Below are 17,619 nucleotides of genomic sequence, written 5' to 3'. Positions count from 1 at the left end.
AATTACTGACTTGAATAGACAGACTTGAAGTTCTTAGAGTACCCATTCACTCAAATTCCTAGATATATCATTTTATAATTATTTATCAGTTTAGGAATATTGAACTGAATTAACTGAATTATCAATGATCCAGGCACATCTTATAGATGGGAACTTTTTCATTATTGATATGAGCAAGAAACAGCATCTTAGTTAAAAACTGGATGAAACACTAAAATATAAGAGTGGTTTCAGAAAGTTTTCAAAATTTGATAAACTATGATTCTTTAGTATCATTGTGGCTATACAAAGCACACGTTTCTTAATTGAATTATCCTGAACAAACTTAACTTTTAAATAATTGTGTCAAGTAAGATTTGGGGATTGAATTTAGGATATGATTATAAATAGCCTATGGCTTGCTCTTTCCAAAGTATCTTCTTTGGAAGATGGCTGCTTTATTATCTGAAATTCCATGTATGAAAGCTTCATAATGATTTGCAGTTGAAAAGCCTCCTAAAATGCTTGCATCTTGGTGTGGCTATTACTGAGAGAACTTGTTTTGTTTTGGTTTGGTTTGTTTTAGTTTGGAGATGACAGCAATAATTCAAAGAAAATGCTCATTATACTTAGGGAGAAAAATAAAAGAATAAAATGCATGGCCCAAGGGATGGCAGAGCATGATTCCTTGTGGAGCTCTCACAAGTATTTGGCTATCGGAGGTTAATGATCACATGACAGACAAGGGAAAAGAGGCATCAGGCATGGAAAAGGACCAAGAATACCAAGGAGGACCAAGGAGGCAGGAACCAAACAACCACCTTTATCCAATCTCTCAACCTCTTTCTTTTCATCCTCTATTTACAACCTTTTACAAATTGACCTCTGTAAACTGTATTCCATTTTTTGTTTTTAATACCACTTAGGAATAGTTTCGTGAGGATTGCTGAAACTGCAATGGGAGATTAGATAGGTCAGTTTTAGTATTCCCACATCTTCCAAGGCAGATGATGAATGAAAGACATAGACTTCTAAATGTGACAGAGTGGGAGGGCTATGGAGGTGGAGTTTGACCTGCATATTCTTATAACCAGCAAGTATATTACACAAGACTTTCATGATTTTGGCTGCCAATCCACAGCATGGAAGACAGAATAAAACTGTGACAGCATAATATGGGGCAGGTTGAGAAAACATGACCTCCTTCTTAATGAAGGTATATGAGTATTGCCTAGAGTAGGCTTGTGAATGTGTTTTTGCAGAAACAGGAAACAGTTAAAAATTCAAAGGAATTAGGAAATAGATTTTATAAATGAAAACCAAACTTTTCATTATAAAGCAAACTTTGTTGTTTATTCTTAATTACCTAAATTAATCAAATTTTTAAAATAAGGCAAATTTATTCCTGTATTCCCATAGACTTTGTAAATACAGTGTTGAAAATTTGAATGTTGAAGAATCTTTATTGAAGTGATTCACCAGGGTCTCAAATACATGTGTTTCTCAATACTTGTTTTTGAAATTAAATAAAGTGTAAACAAACATATGCAGACTTCAGATTTCTCAAATATCAAAGATTACTATTTATATAGATAAGTTTAAGGCATGAGAAGTTAAATGAACATATTCAAAATTAAATTAAACTAAATTAATTAAAATTAAAACAATATGATAAATGTGATGAAAGAGTATGATATTTACATATGTGAAATACAGTGTTTAACCCAATCAAATGACATGATATCACATTTTGAAATGTTTTTCTAAGATCACTGTGAGATGAGGCATGATAAGACAGCAGTAGAAGCTGGAATGATCAAGTCAGGGAAATCTGAACTTGAGCACTACTATGGGTTTCATTCTGGGCAATTTACTTTGTGAGCCTCATTCACCTATAGGAAAATGGGGATAATAGCATTATTTGCAGGTTTCGTATGAGGGTTAAACTGAGTGTACATAAAGCACTCAGTTTGTCTGGTAGGCAAACACTAAATTTTAGATAACTTTATTATTTATGTAAACTTGTGGGTGTAATGCAGATCTTCTAAAGGACCACCGCTAAGAAAAGTCCAGTTAAGCTGAGTTTTACATCCACATTCAACACTCCTGTAGCACCACGTAATTCAGGCCCAATGATAATAATCTTTATAACTTGACATTTTTCTCTCTTAAATGTTATGCTCTTTCAGAAGTACAATAATGCAGAATAGTAACGGTACTCAAATATTAAAGACTAACATGAATTATGTTGTAAATAAAGAAACTTTAAAATGTATGTGTTTATAAAATCCATCATATTGCTTTTCAACAAATGGACATCCTCATGCAAAAAAAAAAAAAAAAGAATCTAGATTCAGACATTACACCCTTCACAAAAATTGACTCAAAATGTATGATAGGCCTAAATATAAAACTCAAAACTATAAAACTGCTAGAAGATAACAAGACAAAATCAGGGGACCTGAAATATGATGATGACTTTATAGATACCATCAAAAGTATGATCATTAAAAAATTGATAAGCTAGATTTCATTAAAATTAAAAACTTCTGCTCTGTAAAATATACTGTCAAGAGAATGAAAAGACAAGCCACAGACTAGGAGAAATATTTGCAAAAAAACCATATTTGATTAAGGGCTGTTATCCAAAATATACAGAAAATTCTTAAAACTCAACAATAAGAAAAGAACCTGATTAAAAAATAGGTCAAAGAGCTTAAGAGACACTCCACCAAAGAAGATATAAAGATGACAAAAAATATATATCAAAACATGCTTTACATCAAATGTCATCAGGGAAATGCAAATTAAAATGACAATGAGATGCCACTACACAACTATTAGAATGGACAAAATCTGAACATTCACGACCTCAAATACTGGGGATGATGTGGAACAATTGAAATTCTCATTGCTGATGAGAATACAAAATGGTACAGCCACTTAGGAAGACAATTTGGCAGCTTCTTACAAAACTAAACAAATTTTATTATGTGATCCAGCAACTGTGCTATTTGGTAATTACCCAAATGAGTAGAAACCTTACACTCACATAAAAACCAACATACTGCTATGTTATAGCAGTTTTATTCATAATTGCCAAAATTTGGAAATACCATCATGTCCTTCAGGAGGCAAATGGATAAATAAACTGTGGTATATCCAGATAAGGGAATATAATTCAGCACTAAAAAGAAATAAGGTATCAAGCCATGAAAAGCCATGGAGGAAACTTAAATGCATATTACTAAATGAAAGAAGCTAATCTGAAAAGGCTGCACACTGTATGATTTCAATTCTATGACTTTCTGGAAAAGGCAAAACTATGGATGGAGACAGTAAAAAGATCAATGATTGCTGAGGGGGGAAAGAATTAGACAAAACAAAGGATTTATAGGGGAGTGAAAATATGCACTATGTTACTATAATGGTGGATACATATCATTATACTGGTGGATACATATCATTACACATTTGTCAAAACTTCCAGAATGCACAGCATCCACAGTGAATTCTAATGTAAACTATGGAGTTTGGGTGATAATTATGAAACAATGTAGATTCATCAACTGCAATAACTGTACCACTCTAGTAGGGAATGTTGATAGTGAGGGTGGCTGGGCTTGTGTGGGACCAGGAGGTATGTGGGAACTGTATTTTCTGATCAATTTTGCGGTGAACCTAAAAATTCCCTAAGAGTAAAGTTTGTTTAAAAAGAAAAAAAAAATCCTCACATTATAAAGTTTTTTCTCTATGCACTGAAATGATGATCTTTATTTTAACTTACAAGCAATACCAAAGGGATGAAGTCATTTCAGGCAGAGGTCTTAAAAATGGAATAAAAATATCTGACAACATAATCTCTATGTGTAAGAAAATTCTAACAACATTTAAATTACATGTTTATACATGAAGTTTTTAATTAACACAATATATCATGAGAACTATGTGTATTGTCTGTCAATATCTGATTCTATGAAATAGAAATTAAATTCTTACTAAATTGTTTTTTTAAAATATAGACTATTGATAAATAGTAATTAACTATTCTGAATTTGAAAAAAACTACGTCATGAGTTTCTGTCTGCCATGCGTATACGTTGTTCGATATACTAAGTCATTTAGCATTTTTCTGGCTGTATCTAGAATGTGCTTATATATCACCTTGAACAATCTACAGTTATGTAATATATGCCTAAAGTTACTGAAATGTCTGATTTTTCTTTCAATAAAATGTTTAGAAAAAGAGTGTCCTACCTAAATATAGAAGCAAAGACATACATTTTCTGTGTCTCCGTATGGCCTATGAATATTCATGGTTATGACAGGCAGTCTGATGAGGACCATTGCCTTGATAATGAAACAAAACATAATAAAATAACAACAACAACAACAAAACAGTGTTCCAATTCTGATCTTGTTACTCTTACTAGTTATATAGTGCAAGACAAATCTTTTAACTCTTTCATTTTTAAAAATTAAAAAAAAATTGATAAACTCTGGAAGTTTATGATGTGCTGATATCTGAGAATTGTGTTTCCGTATCATAATACAAAGTCTTCCTCAAATATGTATTTTCTAAGGCAAAGTACTTCAGATGCTAGGAATAGGCCCAAAGTGTGTCTATAAAAATCTTAATTGATGAAATCATATGTACCATTTAAACTGATCTTATTCTTCTAGAATCATGATTTCTCTGAACTCTCTTGTTAACTTTCTTATTCTACCACGTATTGCTATATTAACTTATGACAGATATGAATCATAAAATATAGTAACAGGGGCTTATATGTCTCTGGATTGCTCATACCACCAAGTAATGGGATGAAAATATATTTAACATCCATTCACTAATGGTGATTTCATCACTGGTAACACTGAATTTAAAATTGAGTGCATTAATTTGAGTAACAAAATGGTTTATTTTTTGTGTAACATCTGTCCGAGTCCATCTAAAACACCAAATGTGATGATATGGCAATTAAATGACCAGAAATTTTATACTAAATGAGTAAGTCAAGATATCTTATTTATTCACAGATGACCAATATAGAAGGCAATAACTGTTTGTGGAAAGTCAGGTCTTCTGCTTTCTAATGTTTTAAATTATGGGACAAAAGTACTCTATTTAAAAAGTGTATAATTTTAAATTATTTTCATTGGAAATATGTGAATGTTTGTATGTTACGTGTGTGCAATTTGTTGTTTTGAATTGTTTCTATTCTTCATTCACTAATCTGCTGAAAGACATTTACTAACAGAAGAGTACTTGTCTATTTTATTATGCTTTCAAAGCAGCTAGAAGAGAATTCTACATCTGGCTGTCTCCTCTATGTTATACATACATAAAGATAAATGTATATATAATCAACATAAATTCATCTTTTAAAATCCAGCTGTATTCTGTAAAACAGATACTGGTATATATTTACATATAATACAGAAATTTGTTAAACAATATAGTTTTAATAATATAACTTACTATAATTCAAGAATAAACTGGTGTATCCAACTTTTAATTTGAGACATTGTCATGGTTATTAACCTCAGGGAATGTTTGGGCAAATATCTGATTCAGTATGTATGGAATTAAAAATCCAAAAAGGAGTATTGTATTTTTAATCACTTATCCATTCTTCATCAATGAGATCATTCTTGATATGGGTGCCCAGATATATAGGATCATTTCTCCTGAGACAGACTTGTAATTGTCTCCTTTCCGATCAAGAACAAGCTTTTATAATATCCCATCATCTCAAGAAGAAAATTGCAGGCATTCATGCCTGTATCATAAAAATGTTCAGGGAAAAGAATAGAGAGGAGTCCTTAAATTCATAGTAGAAATATTTCTTAATTCCAGGAAGATCTAAACCTCTCTTCTCAAATAGCATTTTATGCACACGGATAATTTTCTTTTCATGTAGAGAATAGTCTCCAGTGACAATTATGTAGAAAGTCTTATATATGGGGAACTTGGTGAGTTTTCTTTAGGTATTTTTATGCGTCTGTTTATATTTTAAAAAATGTTTATTGTCAAACAATTCTGCAAGCTAGTAGTATCCATCTTCTTTTAGAAATACTTTGATTATACATTAGTTATCATAGAAAAGTAAAAATACAAAATAACTTATAAAAAAGTACAAAATAAATTACATGTATATTAAGACTCTATCTCATTTTATTACTTATATTTTTTAAAGTTGCATTCTAATGACGAGAGGACATTCATATCACATTTTTTCAACCCCAGATCAAAGCCTAAGCCTTTTAAATTAATTGGATGAAAGCATCAAGGCAGCTTAAAGGCCGTTTAGCTGGTGCTTCAATTTATTTACTATTAGAGCAGGAAGGGCAGGCTTTCTCCTTCATGATATAAGAGATTGATTCAAGAAGGAGAACCAGCATCCTTGATAACAATCTTTTCTTATAGGTATTGTAAAATTTCCATCCTAGTATGGAGACCAATGGAAGATTATCTGAAGAACATGTTCATATATTTACAGTAAGTCTTTTCATGGTAATTTAGTGACAAATGATTTGTTAAGGATTAATAAAATCTATGTCTAACAGATAGACAGAATTAAGAACTCGATCTGGGAGCACGTGGGTGGCTTAGTCTGTTCAGCATCTGGCTCTTGGTTTCGGCTCAGGTCATGATCTCAGGGTTGTGATCCTAGGGTCCTGAGATCAAGCCCTACATCAGGCTCCAGACTTAGCAGGGAGTCTGCTTCAGATTCTCTCTCCTTCTCCCTCTGCCCCTCCCACTCATGTGCTTGCTCACTTGCTCTCTCTCCCTCTCTCTCTCAAATAAATAAATAAATCTTCTACTAAAACAAACATAAATAAATAAGACTTGATCTGGTATGATTATACGCTAATATCACTCTACTACAAAAATTCAAGATTCAGACATGAATCAGAACTTGCACTGATATGTGATGAGCAAAATATAATTTCTATATAAATCATGAAAAAAACTAGGATGATTATGCTTGTTTGTTTATTTGTTAGAATGCCTAGGTACATCCGAATAAGGCTGGGTATACTGAATTCAGACTTGGGACTCTGACTCTTAACAATTAGTTGAAGAAACAAACCACACTGGCCACTTAAGTAAAGAATCAAACAGAGACTGTAATAAAAATTTGTTGTTAGTGGGAGTGAGAAGAAATAGGAAATGCAGGTAAAATCATCAAAGTTCTGAGTGATTATCACAAGTCACAAGACCCAGTAAGAATTAAAGACCATCACTAGTTTTTTCAACTCTCAACTACTTCTAATAGGGAAACAAATCATATAAGAAAGATCGCATCATGAATGAAACATTTAAGCCTTTAAAATTTGCTACCCTTTGGAAACCATAATGATTGCGACATCATTGTAAGTTATATCCAGACTCCCATACGGTTTTAGTTTTGCAGTTATATTTAATCTGGAGGATATATTTACATGACTTCATAAACGACTCTCTTCCATCTTGAGATAAGTTGGAGAATGAATATTATTACTTTAGGCATTTAACAAATGAATAAAGATTAAAAAAAAAATTCCCCCACTCAAAAGAGAAGAATGTTCCTGAGGACATGGCTCTGTCTACATTCATGGACCCATTCCAAGGGTCCTCCAGGCATGGGAATTTCTTAAGTCTTTCTAATACCTCTGTGCACTTGATTGGAATCAGAAAATATTGGCAGATATTTCCTAGTGAATAGGAGAAGTGCAATAACATGAAATCTGCTGTTGCTTTGTTCTTTTTAGAAAATAACTTTTAAAATCATGCTTTGGAGTATTTATTACTCATTATAGTGCTGAATTTTTTAGTGGATAAATATTTATAGCAACCCATGTGCACCCAGATTTCCCCTTAGTAAGTGTAACTTTAAAAAGAATTCTCAACTTTGTTCTTTCTAACCTTGGGCATTCATGGAGAAATTTAGGTTTTCAACCTTTTAATACATAATTCTTAATTGTTTTCTATTAATATATGCAATGATTTAAAAGAAAACCTAGTGATAGGACTTGATAATAGACACATAATTAGTCTCCATACCAGGCAGCACAGATCCCTAATGTTTTTATCAACAGAAAGGCTTCTTATTCAAAATCAAGGAAATAATGTATGATTTACTAGTACTGCAGACAGTTGAGTGTTGAAAACCAAAACATTTATAGAACATTCAGGGATCACTAAAATAGTATTAAGTGAATTAAAGAAAGTCTTTCTAATCTGAAATATGTTCCTTCCCAACTCTGTGCTTGGATCTGCATGGTGTTCAAAAAACAGAACTAGATCACCTTGATTAATTCTATTTTGCCTTGTGAAAATCTGCTGTATCATTGATTGTATAAACAGAAAGAAGAAAAATAAATCACTTTCATTTGTACTGAGTGGAAAAAGATTTGCTGGAAAGGGAGAACTACAGGTCAGACTTAGGCTGGCTCCATGTCAATCATACCCAGACACTGAATGGCCTTTTTGCAGATGGTGAACAAGATGCTTATGTGTGGATAACAAACAGAAATCTCCTTCTCATGCATGTGCATGAGTGCATGCATGTGTGTGTGTTAATCCTGACTTGACTGAATTACAGATCAGACTAATTGAAGAAAGTTCATTTAAAAAGAGAGTTTTCATTTTATTTTTATTGTAGTGAGCAGTATTTTTAATTTTCTTGAAAGGCACCCAAGAATAATTACCTTTGTGAACCAAAAATATACAAAACTGTACAGAATAAATAGTTCATAGAAATCTAGCTATACTTTCTTGTAAAATAAAGCTACATTGTCCCACTCTTGAGGCAACTTAAACCACTTACCCTTAGACGTGCCTTTTGCTACTAATTTATGGCAACTATCAGTTTACATTAATAAAAATTTTTAAAAACGATGTTTCCTATTTGTTTTATACCTGTGAATTATTACTTGCCACAAGAAACATATGTCTATCATGGTCATTCAAATTTACAAAGGATTAATGCTATGAAAGAAACCAAACTTAATTTATCCACTAATCATATTTACATTTGAATATCAGTAGCATTTAAAAAATATCCCAAGAACAAGAATCAATCTTTGAGCACAAATGACATACCTTAGTTCACAGCAGCATTGACAATAAGATTGTCCACACAAAATGTGCAGAAAAACCAAAAAAGTTTGCTTATTCATCCACCTGAACTATTAATGACTCTTATTTTTAAATTCAGAAAGCATAGCAGTGACATTTTTCTAACCCTCAAATGTTCAGTTTTGGGCCTATATAATTCAACCTTCTATTTTTTCCTTACTATTACTAGTCATAATTTTAATGTTCCAGTTGCTTTTGCCTTTATTGCAAGAAAATTAGGTGTATGTGACAATGTACTTTTTTTGTGGTATATACTGATTATATAAACAATATATTCCTTACATGTAATAACTACATATACAGGTATAACTTAAATGACAAAACCCAATTCTATTTCATCCACTGGTAAAGTAATTCAAGAAAATAAGGGTTGCTTAAATATTCAACCCTTTTAGATGTGCAACAGGACTTTTCTGAAACACTTTTAAGTATATGGAGAAATATTACTATAATCCTTGGATGATTTACAGCAAGGATTTATTTTATTAGGGGCAGGCAAAATTGCCTGAAGACAATGAAATGGCTTCTCCCAATGATCCCTGAGTTTCTTTTTCTTCTTTTTTTCCCATAGGATTACTGCTGTGCTTTAGTTCTGATTGATGACACACTCATGTAAGGCACTTATTTACAAGGATTGGACTTAAGACAGAATCACAGCATTTCTGCAAAAGCCCTCGATCTCTCCATCTATGTTTGCTGCTCTAGGACTTCTAAGTAGTCAGGTTCAGCATGTAAGTTAGCTTTAAGCTCAAAATACTCATTTTTAGTCTGTTCCACTAATACCTTCCTTGGCCTTGAGTACATTAAAGTCTCCATTAACTTTAACTCTTCGTGGGCTCCAGGATAATGGACCTCCATATCAGGCTGGAGTTGAGCAATGTTCTTCCGTAGGTATTCTGTGATTCCCAGCTGCTGAAGTTCTCTTTCTTTCTCTAAAATATTCCTGTATAATGAACTGGCATCCTGAAAGGATAAAAATTCAGTTGATTGGTCTGTGGTTTTACATTTCATATTTGACCCTGTGAGTGGTGAATGATTTTCCCGTTCTAAAAGACTTCTTTGGAGATGTTTTGCCTCACTTCCATCTTTCTCATTCTTTTCTTCTTCCTCTTCCAAATGCTTTGGGCCAAAGGATGGACTTCTATAGACATGAACCATGGGACTCACCATGTGCTGCTCATAGAGTGATGCTGTGGGTCTTTCAGTAGTGTGGTGAGTTGTTTTATGGCCATACATACTGTATTGAAGATGGACTGGACTGTTGTCTCTCATCTGCTCATCCGCTTGTTTCTTTTTGTATCTTCTCCTGCGGTGGAGAACAAGAACCACTATCCCTGCAGCACAGAACACAATGGTTATGAACACAATCAGCAGCCCTAGTATTAGAACAGAGAGTGGTACAGCATCAGTAAGTGATCTTAAAATAGTATCGGCCGTAGTTGTGGTTGTAGGAGTACTGACAATTATGTAACTAGTTTGAGTTGGCAGGGATGGGTTATTGCCTAAACCTGGGCAAAGGAGTTCACTAGTTAGTGCTTTCAATTCCTTTTTGGCCAGGTGCTCTGGAGACGTGCAGAGGATGTCATCTGTTACCGTGTTCTTACTCCGTTTTTGTAGCCATCGTTGCAATCCAACTAGGTCACAGGAGCAATCCCAGGGATTGTCCTCAAGGTCTATCTGAGTCAATAAATCAAGGTCATCCAAGATGTTACTTACAGGGAGATGGGTAAACTGGTTTGTTTTAAGGTTTATCCTTGTTAGGGAAACCCCAGAAAAAATATGTGGTGGTAAAACTTGTAGGAGGTTATTATTTAAATAGAGGACTTTAAGTTTAGGCATTGGGTTAAAGGTTCCTGGTAATATTTCCTTAACTGCATTGTATTCAAGATACAAGTGCTCAAGATTGTGGAGACCAAGGAACATGCCCCTACTTAATTTGGTCAGATGGTTACCATTTAGATAGAGTTTTTGCAATCTTGTTAGATTCATAAATGATCCTTCCTCAAGAACCTCAATACGATTGTTTCCCAAGTGAAGCATTTCCAAAGTGAAGTATTCCACTAGATCAGACTTCACTAATGTATGGATAATATTCCCTGCTAGAACAAGCTTTCTAGGATTTTGTGGAGGAGGTTTTAGATCTGATAAGCTTTCAATATTGCGCTCTTGACAGTGCACCAGAAGTCCTGATGGGGACAGTACTTTGCAGTTACAGGGAATAGGACAGTAGGGTCCTGGAAGTTGAGTGAATGGCTTTGTAATATAGGGTATCAAAACTGGTGCTTTGGTGCCTGGTTTCAAAAGGGATGTGGTCTTGGTTGATATGCGACTATCACTTATTGAAGACGTTACTGCCAGATGTAATGATCCTGACGGATCCTCGTGTTCTTCATACACTGGCGGAGTGGGGCAAATTGATTCCTTTTTCAGTCTGCTTAGTATACTTCCTTTGAAAAATGGAGGGCTGTTGCAGATGATATCACCAATTACAGACTGCGGAGGCATGTTTTCCAACCAAATTTTTAGCTCTAATAAGTCACAATTACAGGCCCACTTATTGTCCTCCAACTGGAGATCCAATATCCGGCCAATGTGTTCTAAAAAACCGACATAAGGCAATGTTTGCAACTGATTTCCACGAAGATCTAGATGGGTTAAAGGAACGAACCGAAATATGTTTGGAGGAAGACTCTCAATAGCGTTGTCATTTAAAATTAACACTTTAAGTCTGTTGAGCTTGCTAAAGGCACTTGGTTCAATCACTGTAATGAAATTGTTATCTGCTTGTAGGAATTCCAGGTTTTCCAGTCCATGGAAGGTATCCTCTTTAAGAATTTCTAAAGAATTGTGATTGATGTGAAGTTGCTTAAGAAGGCCAAGGCCATTAAATGCCCCAGTCTCAATATCTGCAATATTGTTAAATCCAAGGTGTATTGAGATAGCGTTGGTAAGCCCAGAAAAGTCATTTGTGCGAAGCATTGTCAAGCCATTATTTAATAAATTTAGGTGGAAAGGTCGTGATGGTGGCACACTTATTTGGGATAACTTCTTGATACCTTTTTCTTCACAATTTATTAGCATTGTACCATCTTTTTCCTCACAACTGCAAAGAGAACCACAAGAACCTCTGGCTGAGGACATTGGAGATTGGGACTGTGAAGAAATACAGGCAAGGAGATATGAATATAAGAGATGAATCCACAGCTTCATGTTGTCATGTGATGAAATTTGATTCTGTAAAACAAAATGCAACAGCAATGTACTTTAGCAGGCAGATGCAGGGAGGAGATGAACCTGGTGATTACAAAATAATAAGGTTTCCGCTAAAAAGAAAAAAAATGTAGTAATTACTCAGAAAATATGAATACTTTGTTACATTTACCTTTCTTCTTATCTTTTTCTCATACTATGACAAGCATGTTTTGGTTCACTTTTAACTTGCACTATGATAAAAATGTAAAATTTTTACAATTCAAATTCTCCTTTAAATTCAAGGAGAATTTAAAATATTATATCATCGGGGGTGTTCACATTTGTCAAATAAACTTCATTTTATAGATGAGAGAGGTGTTGCTTAATTGGACCGTTGGTACCTTGATATGATGCAAAAGTGTATATTTGCAAAGACCCTGATTCTTTCTTTCTTTTTTTTTTTTTTACCATAAAGTTGATGACTCTAAGGCTGAAGGATTACAGTATAAGACAAATATGTGATATTAGCCAGAAACAGAGAAAATGGTAGGGAATGCAAAATGTTAGGAAAAGTTAGAAAAAAACAGTATGTAGGTATCTATGTGTGCACATATGCATGCATAATGCTTTTCCTCTATTTATTTGTATTTTTGAACTGGATGTCACAATATACCATCCAATAATTGTGTCTATGTTTGAACCTGCTTTGATTTTGGCTCAATACTTATTAATTTTGTTATCTATTTAAAAACCTTGAAGAAAATAAGTCTCTGACGATGAAAGAAATTAGAGCACTATAAAAAGAATTTCGTTTTAACTATGCTGTCTAGGGCAGTTTGTATAAGCTCGATAGTATTAGATATATATATGGTTAAGAGTGCCTGTTAAAATTTCACCTTTGTCACACTCTCTACTGAATTTCTAAAGGTAGGGTATTTCCTGCTGCTTTTAAATTCTGTTATGAATAAGGTTAATATCATAAACCTAAAGAAGAAAAACCGAGCTTTAAAACACATTTCTAGCTATTATGAAAGCATAAACAATGCCTCACATAAACTTCTAGCAAATGACTTTCTAACAAGGTCTTGAAACTGGCTTTAGGGCACGGAATGTCATCACGTAATTAAGCAGTGGATCTCCTTTATTATAAGGCTTAAAGTCACAATGAACTCTAAAACAAACTGCACTATTACTAAAACATCTGAGGGTAACTCTAATTTGGTAAATGAAAAATGACAGTTCAGGACAACAACATCACATACTCCAGCTCCTTAAAAATTTAAGACATGTACCTGAAATAGCAATTCTTTAAAAAGATTCTAATTCTGAGATGACAGCAGTGACAAGATAAATACATATAATTCTAATGTATTTAATTGCATTTCTTTTCTTTAGTGTATCTTAAATTCACACAAATTAAAAGGAAAGGTAAATAAACACCATATCTCAAAACTCTTCAACTTTTCCGAATGGTATCTGCTTTTATTTTTTTAATGGAATGTGAACAATAACTTTGAATCTACCTAAAATTCACAATCAGATAGATGCAACAGATCAGACAGAACATTCCCAAACCCAATCAATAATCCAGAAAAAAAAATTCATCCCATGAAAATACATTGTTTTATTGAAAACATATATAGTATGAAGTTTCTGAATGGTAAAAGGCAGCTGAAGAAATAAAACAGTATAGTGCCTTTCTATATAAAGGAAAAGTTAGCAGACTAAATTTTTCCCTGGGGAAATTGATTTTTAAACAGCTCTGAGTCTATGTTTAGAATCCAACAGCTTGTAGTTGGAGTCCTCAACTTGTGGATTAGCTTCCACAAACACTAAAAGTACTTCTTCATAGATTCAAAGAAAGAATATGATTCATTTCACCAGACACAGCATCTTGAGAAAATAGTAAATAACTTCAGATGACAATCTCTAGTGACTGTTTTAATCTTATATTCATCTTATGTTCTGCAAAATGTCCTAGGGAACAATTTCGAATCTTTTCAGAGATGCACACAAATTTGAAGACGGGTTCCGTACTGATAACACCCGATCCAATGTGAAAGAGGTCAAAAATATCTCCATTTACATATTTTCAGAAAATATCTATTATCAAGCCAGGAAATAATAAAAGTAGCATACAAAATACCAAGAATCGTTTAATACTCTGCTTATATTTTAAAATTCATCAGTGGTGTTTGGAAGTGGTCGTTCCTTCAGAAAGCACACATATTTAGTTTCCAATAACAAACTGCGTGCTATGCAAGAAATCGTGGCGTCTTATTTTATTTGTTCTTCTGTAGAGCCAGCTGTCTGTTGCTCAGAGAAAACAGGCATCTGCTACAGCTTTAGTTGTGCCAATGAGTAAGAGTGACACTGGATCGCTTTTAATCCAAAGTTATTTTCTTAAAAGGGCAAACATACAAATTCAATCACTTTAAGATAATGCAAAGAGAGGTATCAAGACAGAAAAGCCTGGAAACATTCCTCTTACCGGTAAAGCAGAGACCCTTCCTGACGTTATCCGTAATGCACAGCTGGACAAGATGTTCAAAGTAAATTCAGTTTCTTTATTAAAAAAGAAAACACCGACCACCACGTGCTTTCTTCTCAAACATCACTTTTTGGCAGGTCCCGTTGCTTCATTAAGTTAAACAGCTCTGCTCAAAGACTAAATGCTGAGCAGTTTATTGAAAATATTTCAGGCAGAGTGCATACTAGATCATCCTGAAGCAGTTGCCTTTTCTCCCCAATTAAAATTCACGGCATACTTCACAGCTATGCTGACTTTTTTTGCATATAGTTAACCATTTGCAAGCTGCCGAGTGCAGTAAATAAACAAGATGTTTCCCAGAGCTGGGATGGATCACTCTTGCTTTCTTAGGTTGTAGATCCAAGCTGCAGCAGTGTTCTCTTTCCTCCCTTTCTAGTCTTTCTTGTTAGCTCAGTTTGTTATTAGTCAGATTGCCAAGGGCTGGGAGGTAGGCGTAAATAAAGAGACTTCTTGGCTTTTGACTCAGCCCTTAAGCCCTTCCCCAGCAGAGCGCTTTACTCAGCCGGGGTCATTTAACAAGAGACAGCTCCACCTTGGGACCGCTCAACTCCTCCTCTTTCTGCAAATGGCCTTTCCACTCCCTTTTAATACCAAAGAGAGTGCAAGTAAATTTTGATGGAAATGATTATGCACCATTTTAAATGCTGTGTAATTTTTTTGTGTGTTGGATAGAAGCTAAATAATGAGTTATGTTAAATTCTCAGCCAGGACAGGACTGTTCCCGTTTGCACATGGAGTAGTTGCTTCAGGTTTTGTTTTCTTTGTGTTTTAGGGGTATTTGTGGTTGAAATGGTGTGCTAGTTTTTTTTTTTTTTTTTTTTTTTTTTAATGTTAACGTGAGCTACTTTCCTGCCACATCTGCCTTTTCCTATGCACCCTTTAAATTTCTTTTAAAGCCTCACTTCTTCGGAGACCCCAAGTCCTATACTTCATAATTTCTTTCCCTACAGCTAATGTTCAGTAATGAGACCAGAAATGAGGTTCTTTTGCAGGGAAGATAATATTTATTTGGAATGGCAATATGATTACTTTAAAATACATCCAAGAATCTTTATTACAGATGGTTTCGTTAATCGAACACTGCTTAACACTCTCAAAAATCTGAAATGATGTCTCTTCAGGTGAAATGAAACAAGTTTGAGTGAGTATGTAGAAATTACAATATCATGATTTTTATGGTACTAGCTGAGAGAGCATTTTTTCTCCCTAAAAAGTTTCTGTGTAAAAAGCTACTTGTTTCTTCAACTCTCCAAAGTTTCTGAATCATCACTTATAAAACTCTCAACTGTCAGGTTCCTTCTTTCTTCCCCAAAATGCCTGTGTTTTAAAAATCATTCTTCTTTACCTGCATTCTAAGTACCTGAACTTTTTCACATCCACAATGAATATACTAGATGCTATTATTTATTCATTTTGAAATAGTCTATGTTTAGAAACACCCTTGACCAGAGGTTCTAGAGGCTACCTGTGTAATATTAGGTGTCATTTCAGGAAAAAAAAAAAAAAAAGCTACTTTTTTTTTTTTTTTTTAAGATTTTATTTATTTATTTGAGAGAGCGAGAATGAGAGAGAGTACATGAGAGGGGGGAGGGTCAGAGGGAGAAGCAGGCTCCTCGCTGAGCAGGGAGCCCGATGCGGGACTCGATCCCGGGACTCCAGGATCATGACCTGAGCCGAAGGCAGTTGCTTAACCAACTGAGCCACCCAGGTGCCCCCAAAAAAGCTACTTTTAAAAAAGAGGTTTTATGTAGGTTAAATCATCAAAATGGGACAATATCAGATTGGATTATTATTTAATGATTGTCTGCAGTTATCCACTCAAATTCATAAAGTTTTCATATCCTTAGCATGGAATAGTTGCTTTAAAAGATATGGGTTTTGAATATTCTCACATTCCTTTATATTATATTCTTCCACTCATTAATTTCCTCACTCTTTTTAATGACACTGTGTGTTTTAAGATGAAATAGAGATGATACAGATAAGGGGGTGGGGAAAGATTAGAAAGGTAAGGAATGAAAGACTAAAGGAAATAAGAGAAAATCAAGGTAAAGAATTAATCTCAGGCATAATTTGCTGCTAGCTGACAGCCAGGTTGCATTAACTTAAATCAATCTAATGATTTAGATAGCTGGTGACAAATCTGACTTAGAATCAATAGGAAAACAAGGAAGTAGAATGGCTTCCCTTCCAGCACTGTACACATAATTCTCCAAATGTGTTCCTTTTGGCTTTGGAAGTAAGGCCACAGGAGAAATGTTCTGGAAGTCTGTGGAGGAAGAGTGGTTCAAACAGACATATGGACAAAGAGACCTAAATTCCCTATAGGTTTCTTTCATTTCCTCCAATTTGAGTATGTCTATTTTATCCATAATATGCACCTTGCACATATTCCAAGTTATTTATGTTGAATCCCTTGCCCATAGATGACAAGTTGTCCTCATGCATAAATTACTGGTTAATTCAATGGAAAGGAAGAAAAGTAACTAATGTGGCTTTTTTATAATTATTATTCTTTACTTTTTCTCTAGGTTTTGCATGGGAACACAAAGAATGACTAGGTAAATAATTGTTTGAGAAGCATTCTGTAACTTTTAACCTAGTTCAAAGGAGTGGTATTGATAAGGAATTACTCAGCATTATCTTAAATTCAATAGTAAAATATATAACAGTACACTCAAAATGATTATGGCTAAATCCACTCTTCTCTATATTTTGTTAACTGTAATTCCTCAGTTATTTCACTAAGTCAATAATTCTGCCATTCCTT

The 17,619-nt window shown here is 34.0% G+C and overlaps 1 protein-coding gene across 1 annotated transcript; it reads right to left on the bottom strand.

Annotated features, from left to right (window-relative positions):
* Positions 1-7,584: 7,584 nt before the first annotated feature.
* Positions 7,585-15,392, bottom strand: SLITRK6 (SLIT and NTRK like family member 6). The gene is made up of 2 exons (XM_045869600.3): positions 14,790-15,392; positions 7,585-12,340 (listed from the first exon to the last, which is right to left on the bottom strand). The coding sequence occupies exon 2, from the start codon at positions 12,314-12,316 to the stop codon at positions 9,794-9,796; it is 2,523 nt and encodes an 840-aa protein (XP_045725556.1). The 5' UTR covers positions 12,317-12,340; positions 14,790-15,392; the 3' UTR covers positions 7,585-9,793.
* Between the last annotated feature and the right edge of the window lie 2,227 nt (positions 15,393-17,619).

This window comes from Mirounga angustirostris, unplaced genomic scaffold (assembly GCF_029215605.1).
Source record: "Mirounga angustirostris isolate CCGP_5_RB_7025 unplaced genomic scaffold, mMirAng1.0.hap1 SCAF_3, whole genome shotgun sequence".
Classification (NCBI taxonomy): Eukaryota; Metazoa; Chordata; class Mammalia; order Carnivora; family Phocidae; genus Mirounga; species Mirounga angustirostris.
Note: the sequence above shows the minus strand (reverse complement) of the source record. Positions and strands in the feature narration are given on the sequence as shown.

Excerpts from the sequence above, each read along its gene's own strand:
- SLITRK6 (XM_045869600.3), bottom strand. The coding sequence starts at position 12,316 with ATGAAGCTGTGGATTCATCTCTTATATTCATATCTCCTTGCCTGTATT.